General features: G+C 47.2%; 2 protein-coding genes and 1 long non-coding RNA gene across 17 annotated transcripts in view; 1 reads left to right on the top strand and 2 right to left on the bottom strand.

Moving 5' to 3' along the window:
• Positions 1 to 21,409, bottom strand: part of SND1 (staphylococcal nuclease and tudor domain containing 1) — a 412,648-nt gene that overhangs the window by 75,995 nt on the left and 315,244 nt on the right. The window lies entirely within an intron of this gene.
• Positions 1 to 21,409, top strand: part of LRRC4 (leucine rich repeat containing 4) — an 82,215-nt gene that overhangs the window by 14,122 nt on the left and 46,684 nt on the right. For 2 of the 14 annotated variants that reach the window (XM_034671561.1, XM_034671546.1), the window contains exon 3: positions 15,150 to 15,201. The exons of 5 other annotated variants lie outside the window; for them this stretch is intronic. In XM_034671561.1, the coding sequence (XP_034527452.1) occupies positions 15,150 to 15,193 (44 nt within the window). In that variant the 3' untranslated portion in view covers positions 15,194 to 15,201. Of the gene's footprint in view, positions 1 to 8,799; positions 9,030 to 9,426; positions 9,569 to 15,149; positions 20,016 to 21,409 lie in introns of those variants that run through there. 7 more of the 14 variants (XM_034671518.1, XR_004628787.1, XM_034671505.1 and 4 more) reach the window with 7 other exon arrangements.
• Positions 289 to 19,111, bottom strand: LOC117804411. The gene is made up of 2 exons (XR_004628801.1): positions 19,000 to 19,111; positions 289 to 18,967 (listed from the first exon to the last, which is right to left on the bottom strand). It is a non-coding gene; the product is annotated as an uncharacterized LOC117804411 (long non-coding RNA).

Genomic DNA, 21,409 nt, shown 5'->3' with positions numbered 1-21,409 from the left:
ACAAGCAGGGGGAGTGGGAGAGGAAGAAGCAGGCTCCTAGCAGAGGAGCCTGATGTGGGGCTCGATCCCATAATGCCGGGATCACGCCCTGAGCCCTGGGATCACGCCCTGAGCCGAAGGCAGACGCTTAACCGCTGTGCCACCCAGGCGCTCCTGGAATAAGGTCTTTTAATTCCATTCCACCCAAGTGGCCCCATGCTCACTGGGACAGAAAACACACCAAATGCCTAGCCTCAAACTATGGAGAGAAAAGCAGGTAACTCCTCAGGTAGTCCCTGTCTTCTTTAGTCAGTATGTTATTGGTCCTTGGGTGCCAACAGAGATATTTTATCATTATTAAGGATTAAAAATGTCCTATCCTGAAGAAAACACCCCAGGGAATACATCTCAGTCCCGATATTACCCTATAAAAAGGGTTGGCTTTGGGGGCTTATGTTCCTGTTTAAGCAGCCTAGGACTGGGACAGTTTTCTTCATCGAGAAAAAAAGCCTTGAAATAATGTGTGTAACAGCTAAGTAAGCCTCAGGATGAAACATGTGAATGTTAGTACTGCTGAACCAATGGCATTCCAAAGCTGCTGGGGTCCCTTAGGTTTACAGATGAGCCAAATGAGCTGCTGTATTTGCTCTGTGTGCCCCATGCAAGCCACACAGGTGGAGCAGACTGCTGCCGCAGCACTCCCTCCCGCTGCTGGCCGTTGCTACGGGGTCTGGCTGTGGGTCTGTCTCTGAGAGCCTGCTAGACGGGACACCCTGATTCCTGTGCCTTGTCCAGCTCAGCAGAGAGGGGCCACGGGGAAAGGCAGTGAGGCCCCAGGGCTACTGCGGCAGATCCTTCTCATGTACAAGGTCACCCACGACCCCGTTCGCATTTGTTACCTGTCACTTCATTTCTCTTGCCGACGGACAAGGAGAAGGGAAATGAATTGATTACAGTGGTGTATTACAGGGCACTACCTTTCAGCACCTTAAACTGGACTGAGGAACTGAGCAGTGGTGCACTAAGAAGTTGTCAAGTCTGCATTTAAGGGAGGAAAGGGGAGGAAGAGAAGGAAAGGTGCTTTCTGGCACCGGCTCTCTCCTCTCTCTCTGCTCCCAGTAATACTTAGGAAGCAGAGTGGGTGGAACTAAGCATATTTGCAAAAACAGATTAGCTCTGATGCAGGCTGTAAAGTATCTTATACACAACGTGAACTCAGACCCTCCTGTACCCTTTTTCTATGTGCTTCAGATACAATTTTTATCATGTTTCCTAGGTTAATATGCCAGGGCATGAACTAAGAGTCGTCTTCATCTTAGCCCCAGGTTGACCAGTGGCCAGGGGCTGGCCCAGCCCCTTCATCTGGGGGAAAGCAGGGCAGGAGAGGGATGGGAGTGGCAGACGTCGCTGGATAAGGCTGGGGCCATCTGCACTACTGTGAATCAAGGTTGGCTCAGACAGAAGGCGCGAGGGAGGAGGTGCAGCTGCTGATGGCTCAGACAGCTTGGACCTGTCCAGGCAAACAAGCCGCTCAAGTGCAAGAACAGCCAGCCAAGTAGGCAGAGCACGAATAAGGACTTAAAGCTTGAAATATCTGACAAGATATGGAGGAAGGGTAGGAAGCTGTCTGGGATTTCAACTGGTGTCTGGCCTTGCTTTTCACTGCTAAGGCAGACTCTTCTGCTGCCGAAGGATGGGATGTGCTATTTGGGAGCCTGTGGGCAAGCATTCTTTGAGCTAAAATCTTAAAGAAATATTCACCTTAAATTGCAAAGACAGTTCTGGACTGTTCTCCCTCACTAATGCCCTCTAAAACAAAATCAAACTATTGTCCACAGATAATCTATCTCTGCTCCAGTCACCTGCCCAAGGTTAAGAGCAGTGGGCCGTGTGAGAGAGAGTGTGTGTGGGGTGTGGGCGGGGGACCCAACCATACTGCACCATCAATCGCACAGCCTGGGAACGGTGCCTCAGAACCAGCTAAGGACGGTGACGTGGGGTGTGCAAAAGAGGCAAATGCATGCTTTCCTCTTCCACAGTCCAGGGTGGGTGGTGGTGGGGAGGGCAAGGCCAGCAGTGGGACGTTCAAGTGCTATCAAATCTCCTTCTAGTGAAGACGCTTTGAGACAATGGTTCTCAGTCCCAAGTATACATTGCCAGCACTGAGGAGCTGTTAAAAAATCCCAACGTTCAGACTCTAGATCAAATGTAGAGGCATCTCCAGGAGTGGTGACAGGATTTCGATATTTTAAAAATATAGCCAGGTGATTCAAGGGCAGGCTCAGGATTAGAACCCCTGCTTTCGAGTCTAGAGGGAACAGGGAAAGACTCTGTGGTCACGCTGGTTTCTGACAGGCAGGACTGTCCTGTCACTAAGGACAGAAGTGCTTCTTGTACATAGTTTTGCTTTAGCTGAGCTAGTGCCCCTGAGGTTTCACTGAGGTTCGGGAGGAGTAACTTCTGAGAGAGCTGGACAAGTGTCAATTGACTGACTGCCCTGGAAAAACAAAGGAAACCTTCCTGCAAACATGTCACCCTCCTCAGAGTCCCAGGTGAGGAGGGGAGGGGACAGACTGCTCAGAGGCCCATGAATATCAAATGGAAGAAACCAAGGCACAGGGACATATCATTTATTCCAAAGGAAAGTGGAAAGAGAACCAAAGAGCATGTTTCTCTCTAGCCGTGAATGGTCAGAAGCCCTCCCTAGTCGCATAGGCTGCTCGACAAGCTAACTCAGGTGGGGCTCAAGATCACCACACAGTTCAGGTTCATAAGCCCGAATGGATGAGAAACTACTTTTTAAAATGCCAGGTTTCTGACCCTTAGCCTAGCGGCATTCCCTGCCATAGCCCTCCTCTGGTTCGCTTCCTCATCTATATGCTTATTTAGAGCCAGTGCAGTGACTGGCACTGTGCCAGGTGCTGGGGAACGATGGAGACGAAAGACTTGGTTCTTGCCCTTGCAGAGCTCCTACAGTGGGGGAAGCAACAAGATGGAGAGCCCAAGGCTGACAACAGGGAGATACGTATTAGGGAGCATAAGAGAGTCAGGGAAATCTGCCTCCTCCCACCCAAACGGTCCAGTGAAGGCCATACGGCTCGGAGTTTTGAATTTTAGTGACTCTGAGGCTACTTGTTCTGAGTGGGCAGAGGAAGAGACTGCCCATTTGAATTCTGAATGTTCGCACTGAATAGTGGTAGGACCAATAGTGATTCAGACCCTGGGGAAAGACAGATGCTCTGGGCCCTCCTACAGAGGTGCAGGGGGTGACTTCTGCACCTTTCTCAAGCTGGCATTTGCTGAAAGGACTGTTCCAAGTCTTCCCCAGGAAGTGGGAAGAAGGACACCCAGGCACTCAGTAAATACTACTGGTAGCAAAGCTCTGGGCTGGTCGAGTGACCTTGGGCAGTCTGTAGCGTTCCCTCTGCTTCAGCTTCCCTTAGCAACACACAGACTTGCTTATAGATATACTTCACAAAGCCCCCTGCATAGAGAAGAGCCAGCAGCTTGCTCATGAATGGAGAGGTGCTAAGTCAGTGTCCTAAGCCAGGCTATGGTATTTAAATGTAGCATGGAAGCTTCCAGCCAGAGCTCCAGAGCACCGTTTACTTGGGCTGCAGCAAGCTTCTGTTTATCCCACCTGCTGAGCAGCCAGAACAAAATACTGCTTGGGAGTTGGGACAGGTGCTGAGGACACAAAAGAGCCCTCACACACTTGCACACAGGACTGAAAGCACGTGGACTCCCGGGAGGGGCAGGGAGGTGCAGTTTCAGCCCCCTCGCCCCTCCCTCTAGCTTCAGCAAAATCTCACTAGGTAAAGCGCTGAACACTAAGGAAATCAGGACCCTCCTGTGCATGTGTCACCATGTAGTGGTCTTTTATTGCCCTGGTGTGGCAAGAGAGGTCCTCAGGGTGTATGGTAGGAGGACTGGCAAGTGACAAGGCCAGGAAGGCCCAAAGCACAACAGCTTTTGGGGATGGGTGGTACTGAGGTCAGTAGAAGAAAGTGGCCCAGTTGTCCACTCTGAATTCTGATTCTAGGTGTCATCTGTTCTTTGGGCCCACGCCGTTCTTCACCTCCTCAGGAGCTGAGGGTCCATATTACTTATAGGAACTTATCCTGAAAGGTCACGCTTACCTCATGCAAAGCCCCAAGTCAGAGCCGATCTAGGGTGTGGGAATCCAAATTTAATCTTCTAAACCATTGGTTCTCAACCTTAGCTGAACGTTAGAATCCCCTGGAGAGATTCTAAGTTTTTTAAAAACATTTTTTATTACTAAAAAAAACTTTGATTTGAAAAATTCGAAACACTGGAACTAGAGAATAGTAATGAACTCCCATATACTGACCATCCAGATTTAGTAATTATCAAAACAGATCTGCTTCATCTATCCCCCTTTCTCTTTGCTGATGTATTTTAAAGCACATCCCAGACATGATGTCACCTCACCTTTCCAAACTTCAGTATGCATCTCTAAAAAACAGCCATTTTCTTACATAACCACCATGCCATTATCGCACTGAACACAATCAACAAACTATTCTTTGGTATCACCTAATATGCCCGGGGAACTTAAAATAAAAAGCTGGTACCCCGTGAAACCAGAATCTTCGCAGGGAGGCCCAGGTATGAGCATCTTTCCTGGACCTCCCTCACTCCGAGATTCCAGTGTGCAGCCAGGGTTGAGAACCACTGCCCCATCCACTCAGGATCCTGCTATGGGGGGCTAATGAGAACTCCGTGAATATCCTTTCACCCCTGATCACATGGTACACAATAAAAAAAGCCAATGAAAAGGTGGCAAGTCACAGAACATGATAAAGTGAAGGAAACAAGGGGCACCTGGGTGGCTCAGTCAGTTAAGTGTCAGACTCTTGATTTCAGCTCAGGTCATGATCTCAAGGTCATGAGACTGAGCCCCGAGTTGGGCTCCATGCTGGGGGCAGAGCCTGCTTAAGATTCTCTCTCTCCCTCTGCCCCACCCCCCTCCCTCCCTGGAGTCCCTCTCTAAGTCAGCAAGGTACAGAATGGGATCTACTGTATAATGCAAGGAGCTGAGGCCTGCTCACTTGATCCCCTAGATCCATCAAAGGTCTGAGAGGCCTGGATAGAGTTGTTCCCAGCTGCCCAGTCTGCTCAGAGGGAACCTCAGCACCTCACACCAGGCCAGCCTGTATTATGCCTCCTCTCTATTTCTAGCTCTTCTCCCTTCTGTACACGCTGTCTCTCTGGCCTAATATTCTGGCAAACTCAGAGCTTCAGCACCTGGTCTTAGACAGGATTAATTAGGCCTGCGGTGAGGGGGTGTGCCAAAACTTCTTGGGCGTTGGCACTAGGGTTTGGGACCACAGTCTTCAATTTTAACTATTTATTTTATTTAAAAAATAACTAAACAAAACATCCACCAGAAACGATGAGGCTGTATCACTGCAGCTAAAAATACCTCTACTGAGGGCGTCCGTTCACCAGCTCTTCAATTAGAGATGCTACAGGGCCCTTTGTGAGCTGTGTGGAGTTGGCAGCTCCGCAGGGGCTCTGGGCGGCTGGGGACAATCCCCGGAGCAGTAACTAGTGACTGCTGGGTGGAGGGGGGCTGGCAGACAACCAGCCAGCCAAGATGACTGGCACACACAGGTAACTCCCAAACCCCTCTTTTGCTTTATGGACCCGGTGCCCAAGCCAAGAAACCTCATGCCTTCTTCCCACGACGGACCAAAATGCTACCACTGAGGATGCCTCAAACTAACTGGGGACTGTTCAGGACTCCTCGAGGTTCACATGAGTGCGACAGTGCCACCCAGTCTGGCTCAGGGTGTGTCTGTGCTGCCGGAAAACTTCCGAGTTTGAGTCAGTGCTAACTAGACACAGGTGGGCATCTTGGCAGACTCAGGAAAGGGGTGCTTGAAATGCATGCCTGACATCTGAAGGGGGAACTGAGTGAGGTATAGGACTTCATGGCAACTAGGGTGTCTTTCTCTGGATCTCTTTTCTAGGTCTTCTCAGTCCTAGAGGTCATTCAATCTAGCACGCTCATTTTTATGTGGGAAGATGAAGCCTCAGAGAGGTTAAATGATCTTTTGTCAAGGTCACAGATTTAGTAAGTAGAGGAGCTAGGACTTACACATGGGATTTTTTATTACAAGTAGAGTGCTCTGTTCTATACTGTGTCATCCCAATGAATGGATCCTTTCTAAGCATTCAATGAGTGTTTAAAGAGCTATTGGAAAAGGTGTTTTCAGTTTAGGTGCCAAAGGGACCAAAGAATGTCAGGTGAGAGTTCCCTGGATGACCTGGGAAATTTATAATCCCCTGGTTCTGCAGAATTCAAGGGTCAGACTCAGCGACTGAATCAGACTTTCAGGGGGATAGCACCACGGATCTGCGATCTTCATTTAACCAGAGATCCAGAGTTATTCCCTTCTTTTTTGCCTGGGGGAGTGGGAAACACCTGGTATTAGCTTGACTGGGGGATACCAGGAGAAAAGGGGGCAAGGATAAGGCCACGTCTGTCTGGTTTGATGCAGGCATTGACCTTTCTCATTTCTTGGCGCTGTGTATGACCCTTATGAAAGAATCTGGAAGCTTAAGTCAAGAGCATGGGAGGACTGGGTCAAAAAACAAGCAGTAACCATTCAGAGGTATGGGGGAAGGTGTAGATTGGTTTAGAAAGAAGAGTGTAATGCAAACTGAACGTTTCTGGAGTGTTTACTGTGGGCGAAGACTGTCCTGTGTTCTCCAATATGGCAGTCACTAGTCACATATGGCTATTTAAATTAAAATTAAAATTTTATTAAAGATTCTGTACCTCAGTTGCACTACCCACATTTCAAGTGCTCAATCTCCGTATGTGGCTAGTGGCTACTATACTGGACAGTGCAGATAAAGAACATTTCCATCACCGCAGAAAGTCTCGCTGGACAGTGTGGGTAGACTGGTTGTCTTCTCGCATTTCTTGCCGGCCATAATGAGTTGCTTCTGATACCTCTTTGGGAAAGAGTTGAACTTGGGGAAGCTAGTCCAGCAAACCTACTAAACTTAGGAACTCAAAGCAGCTTAGAGCAACTAGAAGCGTGAATGTCCCTGTGTACTAGACTCACCAGGCCCTAACCCCTCTCCCCTCAGGGCCTTGTCTGCTTGCTCACAGCCATTCTGACCTTTGCATATTTTATTTGGTTTCTATTTTACGATGTTTTAATTGATGTTTAATATAGCTTAACTCTGCGTGGTGTTCCAAGCCCCTCACTAGGGGGCCGCTCACAGGCAGAAGCACAATTAATAGCAATCCCCAGAAAATTATGCCCTGTATCAAAGTTGTCATTGTACCACATAAATGCTTATTATTAGTATTGAATTCTCCAGCCCTGACACCTCCCTGTGTTTACTAGGTAGCAGATAAACCTCTATGTTTGTGCCTTCCCTACTCTACCACACCATCAGGACTAAATATAGCCTTTGTGTGTATGTTTAGCTCCATTTAGCTGTGCGTTTGGAAAAGGGGGAAAAATCAGACTTAATAAAATTAAATTGCTGGAAAATGTGATTTGTTCCTCCCCCACTTGACAAGCCCTTGAAAGACACACAGACATCACTGCTAACGAGATGGGTAACCAGCCTCATCTACAAGGTGGGGGCGAGGCTCAGAGCCTGCTAACATGGCACAGTTTTCGGATCTGCCTCCTCTAAGAGAATAGAGGGAGCAGGCCCAAGAGCGCAGGATGCTGGGGGCAAGGGGTGATATCCTGTGGCCTGGGAGAAAGTGACCAGAAAATAGTGCCTGAGCTGGAGTCCTGCCCAAGGAGTTAGAGGGCAACACATTTCACCCCTGCCCTGCAACTCTCTGTTCGGGGGGGAAAAAAGGGGGAAAAAAAAGATAAATAAAAAATCAAACAATGTAAACCTCCCCACTACTCCAAAAGGAGAAACAAAGCCCCTTAACTTAAAACGGTTCAGTACTTTTTGGTTGTTTCTTTTGGGTGTTTTTGAAGCTTAGTTTTTGGCATGAAAAGATAACACCTTTTCTATGATCAGTAATCAGGAAAAGCAAATGGAAAATTCCAGGCTTGTGAGACACCTGTACTCCTCCCTCTCTGGCATGCCTTCTCATCCTGTGTGCATTCTCTCTGCACCCCTGTCTAGTTAAGAATCTTCTTTACAGAATGCTGAGGCCCCAGATGACTTCCTCCTCTGACTTAGCCTCGTGTCCTTTTCTCACCAAAATAATACAATTTAGAGAATGCGTGTGTTCACCTCTTCTGTCCACCTCTACCACGTACACCCCATTCCCTTTTCTATGCCACTGTCAGTCTTCCACTATTACCTGTACTGCCAGTGGATGAACAGGTGGCTGTCTGGGAGGCAGATGAGGGTGCAGGTAAGATCAATACGACAGGAATGTGGAGATGTTAGCTCTCACGTGCATGACTACATGAGTGTGTCCCAAGGATTACCTTCCTCATGCCTCAGTTTCTCAAATACTATGAACTGTTTCTATTGGACTGTGTAACCTCTAGAGCCCCGACAGTTCTCAAATGCTCTAAGTCAGTATTCTGAAGGCTGTAGACTCAAGTCCTTGGAAACTGAATGGGTCATTTTATTTCTATTTATAATCCATTTTTAATTTTTGCACTCAATGCTCTATGGAGAAATGTAGATTCTAAATTCTTCCACCCAACAAAGGAAAGGCTCTATTTTAGGCTGTTTGACAGGGAAATATTTCAAACTACACTGAATTTCCCACATTGTATTTGTTTTGCCTTCTTCCATCTTTCCCTAAAAAAAAGTAGTTTCTAAAAAGCCATAAATGCTTTCTGTGCTCAGGCAAAGCAGGAATGAGGCTGCCTTGGCTGAAGGACGAAGATGGTGCCGATCTCAGGCCCCAGTGGGGCAGGACTGTTTGCCATCTGCTGCACTAGTTGCCTCGTCTCCAAATCAGGCCTGGTTTGTAGTTTGCTGCAAATATTAGGAGCTGAGCCACTAGCGCTTCTTACCCATGGCAAGCCTCGAACCCTTTGTACTCTGGCTGCCAAGACAATCTGAAAGCAGGGGGCCACTTTCCATCTTAGGAGAAAAACATGTGCATTCTATGGAAATAGATTTTTCTTTTCCCTTCCTCTCCTCATTCCCAGCCATTTTGAGTGCTTTAGACTGAAAGGGAGGAAGACCTGTCCAACAAAGCTGAGGAAGGTGATGGAATTGTCAGAGACTTCCCCTGCCCCATCTATGCAGGCCAGCATGGTTTATTCATGATCCACGGGAAAAGAACAATCGTCCTGCTGGCAGCTTCACATGTAATTAAGCAGCTTCACAGAGAGCTGGCCGCGTTCTCCAGGTTTGGCATCTGCAGACTGCAGAGCTACCTGACATAGTGACACTGGGTTTCTAGTGAAATCTTCCTACCGGGAAAGGGGCATCCAAAATAGTGACCTAAACCCACTGGGCACTCAGGAAACATGACTGTGATGGCAGTGCTCTTCTGGAAGCCTGGCTCTGTACTTGGGCTGACACAAAGGACTGCAAGCTCCCTGACGGCAACAAGCAGCTCTGGGGAACCGCAAGTCCCACTGGTCACCATTAAGTGCCCACTCAGGTAAGTAGCTCCCTCTGCTGGGTAGAGGTCATGGCGCAGGGTAAGCTTCCGGGTGGCCCCCCAAATACTTTCCCCTCGGCAAAACTCTACCCCCGGGAGTTTCTGGGAACTGGTTCATGCCCTGCAAGGCAGCAGACTCAAGCTCTCTCCGCCCCTCTGCAGTCCTGAACGACTTTGCTCGGTGTGGTGGGCAACAGCTGCTTATGTGTACAGATGCGTTAGGGAAGCAACAGAGTTCAAACTACAATACACAAAGAGAAAAGCGGCTAAGTTAACCACGTTTTGCCTTTGTAGTCAGTGCTAACTTGCCTTTTAAGAGCCCTGGGAGTCAAAGACCCCTGGTCATCCCACTAGGTGAGTGAAGTAGTAAGTACTTAGCATTCGAGGTGCAGTTTTAAAAATGAGCTCTACTTAGGGCATGGCACCGGAAAGGTCATGGGTTGTGGGTGTTTCCATCATCTTTCCCAACAAAGAATCCGAGGGCATTTCAATGAGGGAGAACAGAACACCACACAGACACACACACCCTTCCTGTGCTTGTCTCTAGAGTTGAGAAAGCAGCGGATAAAAACTGTCTCCATTCTCCATCCTCTGGTAGATACAGACCCCCTCCTAAGCACAAGGGCCCTTCCTTCATCCCCTGACTCAAGCTCGACCCCAGGCACCCCAGATCCCCCCAGGGTGAGCCCAAGTTACTGTGTGAAGCCCCAGCGGAAAGGACAAACGTCTGAGCGTGCAGCAAAGCCAGAGCTAGTTCACAGGTGTCGTGGACTTTTTGATCCCCACGCTCAGTGTACGAAAGGAAGGCTGTGCCCTTTAGAGGAACAGGGGTGAGGAAGTGCTGGGTGAGGTGGTGGTGTCTATCAACTGATGCCATGCTGCCTCTTCTTGAGAGCACCGCACGTGCAGTGAACCCCTCAAATAAAGCCGTGGAGCTGAGGAACAGGCTCCACAGTCGTTTTCTTGCTCATTACCTGCAGTCTCCTTCCTCACTCAGCTTTGATTACAGGAGCCAAACACAGTGGTTCTCTCATTCCTATTAAAGCAGCCTAGATACAGGTGTCATCTCAGCTACAGCTCAGCAACTAACAGGCAGGGAGAGGTCACTGGTGGCCTGGTAGGAAATGGATAGCTCATGATGAATGAATTGGTACTGCCTGCCATTTATACTTGCCATCACTTTAATCAATAAGGGAAAAGGTGAACTGCTATTGATCTCTTCAACACCTCTCGACGATACTGTACAAATTACAGAAACACAAAGGGGAGGGTGAAAGCATCAGAAAGGAAGGACAGATGAAAGAAGTCTGGGCAGGGTGAGAACGCTGCATCTTCCCAGAGGTGGTCTCCCCGTCGCTGGGTGTTAGGCATGCTTGGGTGCAGGTGTGAATGTGTCAGGAAGAGCCCTTCCACACACCTTGAAGAGCTGGCCGTGGAGCGTAGTCTCAGGGCCTCCCTCTGCACTTCATGTGCCTGTGAGGCCTCACCAGGGCAAGAGGGCGTGTGAAACCATATGGCTTCCCTTGATGCAAGGCTAGAAGTCTGTATGTTGAGAGGCGCTATGGGTCCCAAGGCCTCATGAATTTTTAAAGTTGTCATACTTGAGTGGTGTCTAGCTGGGTTATCTCAACAACTAATATAATTCTGGATGGGAAAACAAGAATCAAAAGCTCCCACAGCAAACTCCAGCTTTGCCATACCAACCCCCCAGCCTTGGGTCGACAGCCAAAAAAAAAGCCAGACAGGAAGCTAATAAAGTAGAACGGTCTTGCAACATACTTGATAATAACAAAGATCATGGTTCCTGGGGTTCAAGTCCATCTTCTAAAACACCCTGGGCTGAGAGACACATCAAAAAGATCAGAGGTCAGGGCCAAAATGTGAGAGGTCTGATCTGAATCCTGAGACAATGATCACACACAGACAAGCAAGATGACAATGTAATAGGCAGATTTTATGGCAGGGTGAAAAGGGAAACCTGCCTAGAGCTAAGCCCGTGAGGTAAAGAATGGTCACATCTCAGGGTCTGGGACCACAGGTCCATTTCCTGTCTCATCAACCGGGTCTAATTATTCAGATGCAGGCGAGAAGAAAAAACAAAGCAACCACAGGTCCCTCTCCAGGTCACACAGTGACCTCAGCTCGTGTGTGATTATTCACCTTCTACGTAAGTGGGAAAAACTAGGGGCTCCTCAGATCCTCTGCGCCATGCCTCAGTAATCACCTTTCAGCTCTCTCCAGGCACAACAGGGTCGAGTGCTCCCATTTTGCAGATGGTGAAACCAAGCAGGCAGTCACATATCCAACATGAAAGAGAACCCAACCTTTAAAACCTATGTGTGAAAAGGGTGAGAGCCCTTCAGGGCGCTCTTGGCACTTGCTTATATGATTCTCCAGAGACAATGACTCAGGGTGTAACTATGTAATTCTGAAATCAGTGACAACACAGTTCCCCAGCCCCGCCCCATGTTCCTCCCACAAATACCTGAAGGGCCAAAACACAGAGCAAAATAAAATACAAGTTACAAAGCTGCTGATGTGGTTAGAGTGGAAGTGCTGATATTAGAAGGAGGAAGTGGTTAAGTGCACCCTGGGTGTTTGGAAACGGCCACGTCTGCAGCCCTGTAAGCTGATGAAGGATGAGCTCTGGCTGTCTCTGCTGGGCAGACAGAGAGATTGGCCCTATACTCAGGAGGTGGGAGCGTGGCTGTGAGAGGGCACGAAGATAAGAAACACTATTTAGCAAACACCAGTACCCTCCTACAAGGAATCTTCCAATTCCGAAAGTGACCCTATTCTAAAATTACCATGTGGCAAGTGGCCAGGCCAAAAATCCATATCCAATCAGTGGTAATGGACTATTTGTTGCATTTCCTCATATAGGGTTGCAGCACTGCTATAAAAATCTTGGGTCAGTAGTTTCAGATTTATTTAACCAGAGAGGTACCAGCATCCTAACACTGCCAGCACTAGAGAAACCTTTGAAGGCAAGTAGCTTATTGCAGGCTGCTGCTAGTGGTGGAGGGACCTGTTGGGTTTTACTTGCATAATCTTCCCCTTCTAGCTGTACATTCAATGCCAAGACCCTTTTCTGGTATCACTAGATAGGATTCCACTGTATTGAGAGAAGGCAAAGGGAGAAGAGGGAGGCATTATGCTAACCTGGAAAGAAAAATGGCACAATGAAACTGTTTCCAATTCAACTTTTCATTCCTGGCTCAATGGATAGCTTTTGTTCTTACTGCAGTGACTGTCCCAAAGGATTTATCTTGGTTCCTTTTCTTTTCCCTTTCAATCCTCATTAACACCTATATCTTTCTTTAGAGCTCGTGCCTGACACTCCACTCTCCTCCAACCCTCCAATTTAATACAGATCAAAGACAAACCTATGGCAATCTTAGACTGCTGTGGCCATGCTAAGGTGGTATGGGGACAAAAAAGAGCAAATGCTATTCCATCAGAGGATAAGGAAGCCCAGGCCAGGTAGGATCTAGATAGGTCATCCCTGTATCCCTCATTTTCAAGTCACAGTGACACCAGGAAAGGCGCAAGGTCAGAAGTCCCGTGTAAATGGAAAGAAAGCACAGAGAGCCCTGAGTATTGGCAGATCATCCTCTAAATACTCATGTGGTAGCTCATCGGCATGGCAGATACTCAAGCCATTACTTCTTAGATGTCTATGAGGCATCTGTAGAATCCGGGCTCTTGGTGATGGTTCACCTTATCTGTCCACAGTCGAGGCTAGAAGAGGCTCTGTGCACAGGTTAGGACTCTGTGGCATTACCTCCAGACCTTTACTTTTCCACTGAATGTGACACTGCCTAAAAAGAAGGGATTCTAACGTGTAGGACCATGCAGAAGCAGAGGCAAAAAGACCCTGTTTCTTTGGCCTTTCTTCATAGAAGAATGACTGCTAACCCCTGATGGTACTTAGTCCTTTGAAAACTTAGATCAAGGATGGCAAATAGGTATCAGAGTAAATGCCAAACCCACTCAACAGGTAGTAGCTCCGAGGGCCCTGTTTTGAGAAGATTCTGAGCCCCAAGCCAAAGCAGTACTGTGACTAGAAACGTCTGCCATGGATGCTAGATGGGAGTATGGGAGGAGCATGCATATTTGCTATCCCTGGCTTAAACAGACAGGACTGGCGTGTGAAGAGCACTGGCGAGGACTAACCACTGTTCTTTGTTGATTCTCATATGAATGCGGCTCCCAACACACGTGCTAATGAGCAGCCTGCCTCCCTACTCTGGGTACCATGGTTTGCCCACACTGCAGTTCTAGTCCTAGATTTTAGCTAAACCCTGAGAAGAATTTTCACTCATAATAAAAATAATGACACAAGCTGTTGTTCGCTGAGTGTTTACTCTTTACCAGGGCGCCAGTCCTGGGGATTTTACATATGTATGTGATCACCACAATAACCCTCGAGAGAAGGTGCCTTCGCTACAGGTGAGGGAGTTAGGTTTAGCAGGCCCGCCGCACTGTGCAACCTTAGGAACACCATTCTACTGAATTCTAGTATGCACTGAGACTGCCCTGGATTTAGAGAAACTAAGGATCATGTCCAAGGTCATTCAGTAAATGGTGCAGCTGGAACAAGAACGCAGGTCTGACTCTGCACATGTTACTAACAGAGTTTTTAAGTGACCAGGAAGGGGAAAATGTCCCTAAATGTTCTGGATATAGGTCTATGGATGAACTTATCCTTCTTGAATAAGTGACACATGTTTAGACCAGGTTAGGGTATCTGCTGTTAATTCTCCAGCCCGCTCATAATCTTATTTCATGCACTACAGCATTTCATAACAGACCACTGGTCACTTTCATTTCCAAAATCCATTTAAGTTCAGCTGACCAGAAACTGTCACAGGTGGAGTGGCAAGTGGGAAGTTCACCAATAAAGCCAGATTTGGAACACAGAGGATCTTGTCTAGTCCTTGGCAACAGACACAAGGAGTGGACATATGCTAATGGCAAGAAGAGGGCAGGGTTACGGTTGGCTCATCCACTAGAACAGTCACTCCTGTGTCCTTGGAGGAGTCACATGTGAAACACCAGAATGTTAGTATTACCTGGAGAGCAAATGAAATGTACAATCTGCTTACTCCTTACTGGCAGCTCTGGCAACCCTGCTATTGTATATTAGGGCTGTGTTCTAAAAAGTTATCGATTGAATTATATAATTCCAGAGAGAAGATATTAACATTCAGACAGTAGGTGTGTCTGGGAATGGTTAGGACAAACTGAAGACCCCCAAACATGCCAGCATGAAAGCTGACACTCAAATCTACATGGGTGCTGGCCAATGTGTTGGGGTCCTTTGTGAAGCTCTTCTGGAAACAAGAGAATGGGGCAAGTCTGCATGAGGTCATCTTTAGTGTGGAAAGTAAGTATGATCTGGCTGGTCAGAAGATATGAAATAAAGAACTACTTTCTAAATTAGGCTCCCAGAAGGAAATGGACAGATTTCACAAATAAGGGATTTCATCTGAAAAAAATTTGGAGCTGCTTTTCTATTATATTATTATATTAAGGATATTAGCTTCCTTTTTTTTTTTTTTCTTTTTCTTTTTTAAAGAGAACCCTCACCAAAGCTCAAGAAGCAGTGAACATTCAGGATGACTGAAGAGGTAAGACAAACCAGGGATTATTACTAGGGGCATCTGATGTAACTAAATTAAAATAAATGGCACTCAGTTCTCCTAGCACAATCCTTACCTATGAGGAGTCCAGAAATCTCTTAACTCCTGATAGAATTTCTCCATTCGTTTTGGGTCACAGGCTCTACATAGCTCTACAGAAGGTAGACGAGGACGTGCCTGGCAACAGATATTGTCCACAAGGATGGCTCATGAAGAAATTTATGTCAGATAGGCAGATAGTACTGAATACCACAGGTGGCAGGAGTTCTGCTTAGCAAAGCTCTGTTTGAAGGATCTTCATGACCTTGTGTTCGTAACGATGATCTTGTAGTGAACCAATAAATGCATTCTCCAATGGCAATCAGTGCCCACTATACTCATTTCCAGGCTTCAATTTTTTTTTTTTAAAAGATTTTATTTATTTATTTGTCAGAGAGAGAACGAGCACAAGCGGGGGGAGTGGCAGGCAGAGGGAAAAGCAGGCTACCCGCTGAACAAGGAGCCTGATGTGGGACTTGATCCCAGAACCCTGGAATCATGACCCGGGCTGAAAGCAGATGCTTAACCAACTAAGCCACCCAGGTGTCCCTCCTGGCTCCAATTCAGATGAGGTTTAAAGCAAGTACTGTGGACCAATCTAGCAGAAAGATGCAAGAGGAAGTCATGTTTGAGCCTTTTGCATCTTTACTCTAAGACTGATGTGGGTCAGAGGTAAAGGTGGAGAGGAAAAAAATCAGTCAAGGGACGCACCTCGGCATTGCGAAGCAACCTGTTTATGGAGGAAACAACATCTGTCAGGTCTAAGGGCTATACTTCCTATTTCCTTTTTCCTGGTAGGAACAAATTGAACTGGCAGAGGAAACATCAGAGTCTCTTAAGGAAGAGTTTACAGTAGTAAGGACCAATTCCCCAGGGAAAGGAAGAATCCCTCTGCTGAAAAGGATTTTCTTCCCTAAGACAGAATTATATCCTTGAGGCCTTCCTTACATGTCCCAAAGGAGGCCAAATCTCTTGTGGCCCTAAACCTTGTTCTACCTTATTCTGTCCCCAGTCCCAACAGCCAGGCAGGGACGTGAACACTAGTCTCGGGAGGGCAGTGAGGCCTATCAAACTTTACCATTCAGCCTGTATGACATAATTACAGGTAATAGGATCTTGGCCAAGCCAATGAAAAATTAGGCCCGGCAGCCATTTCAGAAGAATGGATGCAATTCTATGCTTGACTGGCTATGAAAGTTCCAAGCAGAAGAATAGGGAAACAGACAACAGCTTAGCTGAGCCAGCAGCTTTGCAGAGAGGAATCCCACTGGAGCCAGCACACTGCTGGCACCTATCAACACATGCTGCTTGAGCTGGCTTGGGGAAGGCTACTGGCAACTGGTTACCCAGGGAGTTTAAAAGCTGATAGGGAAGACCCAAGCAGCCAGGGGATGGGAAAAACAGGGCGACATGACAGTGTCCTCCGTTCCTCATTTTTACCTCACCTCTTCGCATGGTGATGCCATTTTCATTTAGGGGCTGGAATGGGAATTGAGGGCCTTCCTTCTAGGGCTTTTAGAGATACCTGGCAAGGGCCAAGAACCCAGAAATGACAGGGCAGTGAATACGGAGGTAACAGCCTAGTATTTACATGGTATCCACAGCCTATCACTGAACAAGAATTGGTTGACTTGAACTTCAAAATAAACCCTTCGCCTCACTTAATAGTTTGATCCACAAAAATAAAGGATGGGAAATATACCAGGGAAGGGAAGAGATGAGTAGCCTACTGGGAATATGATGAAGGGACACTAATGATTTCTGTTTGAACAGCACAAGTTTTTAAAACACTCACACATCATGATCTCATTACCTTTAAGTATCTTGGTTGGAGAGCTCGGGAGACCCAGGGATGTCAGGGTCCCAAAGTAAGAGCAGAGTCAGGTCTTGGTAATGCACTTTTTCAATGAGAAGCTCCTGAGTTAGCCTGTGTGTCCGGCCTCAATACTCCAGTCTTCCTCCCCGACCCACAAATGCTGAGCTTAAAGAGCTTTCCCAAAGAACTACAAAGGACAACAAAAGAGCAGGCCTTCTTCCTGATCTTTAGAGTTAGGTTAGAGGGAACCAAGTAATGGATTTAATGAATGTGTATTAAGTATCTTATACACTACTAAAGTACAAAGAAAGCAAGGACAAAAGCATGGATCCTGTCCTTGAGAAGCTTACAATCTAGGGGGCTGGGGTGACTGAAACATAGATCCCTTCAATGTCATTAGTCAGTGCACGACAGATATGTGCACAGGACGCTACCGGGACCAAAGGAAGGGCATCCCACCCAGTCGGGGAGATCAAGGAAAACCCTTCCAGAAAAGGAGGTGTATCTGGAAGGATAGGTAGGAATAAGAAAGCAAAGAAGGGGGATGGTTGATATACTGGGTGGGGAGCCTGGGTTGATCTAAAGAGTGGGAGAGAGAAGAGATGGAACGGTAAATATGGGGAATTGTGAGAATAAGGTCAGTGAAATGAATAGTGCTAAGACATGAAATTGGAGAGGTAATCAAGGATATATGTAAACTAAGGAGATTAGAATTTATCCCAGAGGCAATTGGGAGTTACATATTTCTAAATGATGCACTTACTAGATACGTCTTTTAAGAAAGATTAGAAATAGGAATATGGATCTATATGATCAAGCTGAAATGGAGCAAGATAGGTCAGAGAGGAATCATTATTAAAAAGAGAGAGAGAGAGAAGAAAAGAAAAAGGAAAGTCCACAAAAGTCAAACAACAGATGAAGTGGGAATCAGGCAATCGAAAGATGAAAAACTGTGACAAGAAGAGAATAAATATTTTGGGAAGGCGTGGCCACAGCAAATCCCTCGGACCCCTCTGGAGTCTTGTGAGCATCCACAATCAGGCTGAGTGGTTCCTTACGGGAGATGAACTCTCAGTTTAATTGCTGGACCTTTAGCGAAGTCCTTTACAAATTAACTAGGTCCAGATATTTGAGGGTTGAGAAAGGACATAATACTGCTAAAAGAATGGACACATTCTAATAGAAAAATTGGCAAAGTCTGGGGAAGAAAAAGCACCTGATTCGGAATGTAGACATTTGGGTTTGGGTATCTGCTCTACAACCGGCTCTGTGAATAGAGTCATTGTGCAACTCAGTTTTCTGAACTATGACCCCGGGATAGTCCTCGTGTAGGTTTGCTTTGAGATTATAATGAAATATTGTATATGAAAGCACTTTTACACTAGAAAATACTATATAAACGGAAAGCCTGATCACTATTAAGACAGGAGGTCTGACCCTGGGCTCCCTTCAGAGAAAACAGCCTTTAATGGAAAACAAACTGAAAGACCACTGGTGGGGGATGAACCATCAACAGTGTATGGGGAGGTAGGAGTAAAGCCTTAGCCTCCAACAGCCCTCAACACCTCACGGAGTAAGACGGTGGTTTAGAAAGGTGACCTTACGGCATTCCCTTTTCCCTGGGCAGTGGCAGAGGTAATCTAGAATAGGGGGTTCTTTGCAAATGAGTGAAATGCTGGCAGACAGCTGGCTCACCTTCCCAGCAGGTTATTATTTGTGGCTCAGGGAGAGTTAGGGGACCCAGGGACAGTCTGAGAGCAGTGTCTCACCGGCCTTACAGGCACCAGGTTTCCCTCGCCCTTCTGGATTTCCCCGTGGCTTGAACTATCCTCATTACTTTCATCCGGAGATCTAACTTTGCTACTGTTCCTCCTCCCGTGTGTCTCCTGGACAGGGGAGCTGCATGGGCAGGTCCCTGCATGGGCAGGGACCTGCATGGGCAGAGGGGAACAGCAAGGGTGAGAGCACATACCACAGCCCTATGGGGAAATCTGAGAAACAGTTTCAATGGTAAACTGCTTAGACTGTTTATTATGTTTCTCAGACAAGATGCAGCACACTTGGTGGTAAAAACAAAAACCAAGAAACCATTTTTCTTTTATTCTAAGGTTTCTCTCCCAAACATCTCTCCATAAATATACACCAGTATTCATTGCCAAGTCCATATTCCTCTGAAACGTAAATATATGTTCTTTAGACAGCAACAGTTGCTTGTGATCTTTTGTGCATCTTTGTTTTTAAAAAAGCAGGGGGTAGCGGAAGCGAGGGGATCCAGGATGATGCCCTGGCCATGGCAACCTGCAGCAGGAGCTCCCCAGGGGGACATCCTCCCTTTCGATGCCAGCAGGAAAAAGGGAACAAGGTCAGGGCAGCAGCCAGAGTTTTCCGCTCAGGCTGTCCAGCACGAGGACATTTTCCAGGCAGCAGCAAAGGGTAATTTTTGAGATCTCAAGAGGACGGTCACTGAGAAAGGTCTTGGAAATGATCACCAAACCTCCAACGTCCCACCTCCTGCCGGGGGGAAATGTACCTCTTACAGCCTAGAACTGTGAAGAGGGTTAAACTGTGGCACTGATCTCTTCTAATGCCGTAGAGCCCCTTCTCTAAGAGTGCAGGTTTTCCTGACAGCGACCGCAGTGCTGTGCAGGCAGCAGCTGGTCAGGGAGTGAGTGCTGGCTAGCTGGCCTTCTGGCAAGGTGTGAACAGATCCCACGTGACTGTTTTTATTCACAGGAAGGGCCTCAAAAGGAAGTGGGTGGCTTTGGATTGCCAGATCAATGTTTTAGACAGGAACACCAAGGCAGGAAAGAATCACCCAGAACCACATGATAACTGGAGCTCGAATACGAAGAGTTTGCACATTTAAGCTAGTTATCTACCCATCAGCTAACGCTCACCACTACTTCTGGGAAGATGCTAGCAATGGGCACAGTTCCCCATCTGGGAAGCTACACCAGATCTTCCTGTCCTTGGCAGTGTGGCAGAGAACTGCCTGAAAGAGGCAGCTGTATTGCGGGAGGGGGGCTCACGGGGGGGGGCACACAAGCTCATGCCATCCAGTGGGACACAGCACTCATATAGCTCACAGTCACAGCTCCAGCAACGGGCACAATGATCTCACTCTGCGTGGCCCAGAAGGAGCCCAGCCTCAAAGGCAGGGGACAAGAGAGCAAACTGTCATTTTCAGGGCTGCAAGTGATTTAAACCAACCAACTCAGCATAGACTTACTGTACAGCAAGGGTCAGAAAACTTGTGATAAAAAGACAGATAAGTAAATATTTTAGGTTTTGCAAGCCTTATGGCCTCTGTCGTACCTATTCAACTCCGCTGTTAAGAGTATGAAAGCAGCCACAGACCGTAATACATGAAACAATTAGTACGGCAGTGTTTCAGTAAAACTTTTCACAAACACCGGCAGCGGGCCGGATTTGCCCACCCCTATTACATACTGAGTCAGACTGGGAAGAACTGTTGAGCTAATTGGATTTCCTTTGAGTAAAAGTAAGTATGAAGTCTTTTCAGAGCTCCTTGGCTGCTTCAGCCTTCAAGGCCACAAAGACTCAGGTAACAAGCTGGTGTCTAAACTGCTCTTTTTCTTGCCCTGGAGCAGGAATGCCAGAACACCCAGACCCCTGACCTGGAACAGTTGTCCCAGACTCCTAGCTCAGGGAAAGGAACAAAAGGCAACTGGGGTGTCTGGGTGGCTCAGTCAGTTAAGTGTCTGCCTTTGGCTCAGGTCATCTGGCTCCTTGCTCACCGGGGAGCCTACTTCTCCCTCTGCCTCTGCTCCCTCCCCCTGGCCCCTGCTTGTGCGCGTGCTCTCTCTCTCTCTCTCAAATAAATAAATAAAATCTTAAAAAAAAAAAAAAGACAACGGAACTAATGGCTAAGGAGAAGGACCACGTAGAAAAATGAAGAAAAGGAAGAAATACAATGAAGGGTGTACAGGAAAGACAGGAAAATGAAGCTGAGTGGTGGGCAGGAATGTCAGTAGTTCTGTGCTAACTAGTGTCACTGTAAAACACATTTAACGGAAGCAGGGCTATCAAGTCTCCAGATAATGGGGACCATCTGAAATGTAAACAAGAGACTTGTGAGAGACTCTGGCAGGTTCCACACAAGGCTATGGGATGGAAAGACTACAACTCTCTCTTTACACCAAAACGGAGAAAGAAACAGGCAGTAATTTCTGCTCTGGCTACCCAAAGCCAAGACAATGCACTTCATCAACAAGGAGTCAGGCACCTGTGCCCTAGCTCTGTGTCTGCTCCCTGGCAGGGGGGCTGGCCTAAGGGCAGTGTCTATTAGAGGCTTTCCCCCACGCCACATCCTTTCGCCGT

The sequence above is a fragment of the Ailuropoda melanoleuca genome, chromosome 1 (genome assembly GCF_002007445.2).
Source record: "Ailuropoda melanoleuca isolate Jingjing chromosome 1, ASM200744v2, whole genome shotgun sequence".
Lineage (NCBI taxonomy): Eukaryota > Metazoa > Chordata > Mammalia > Carnivora > Ursidae > Ailuropoda > Ailuropoda melanoleuca.
Note: the sequence above shows the minus strand (reverse complement) of the source record. Positions and strands in the feature narration are given on the sequence as shown.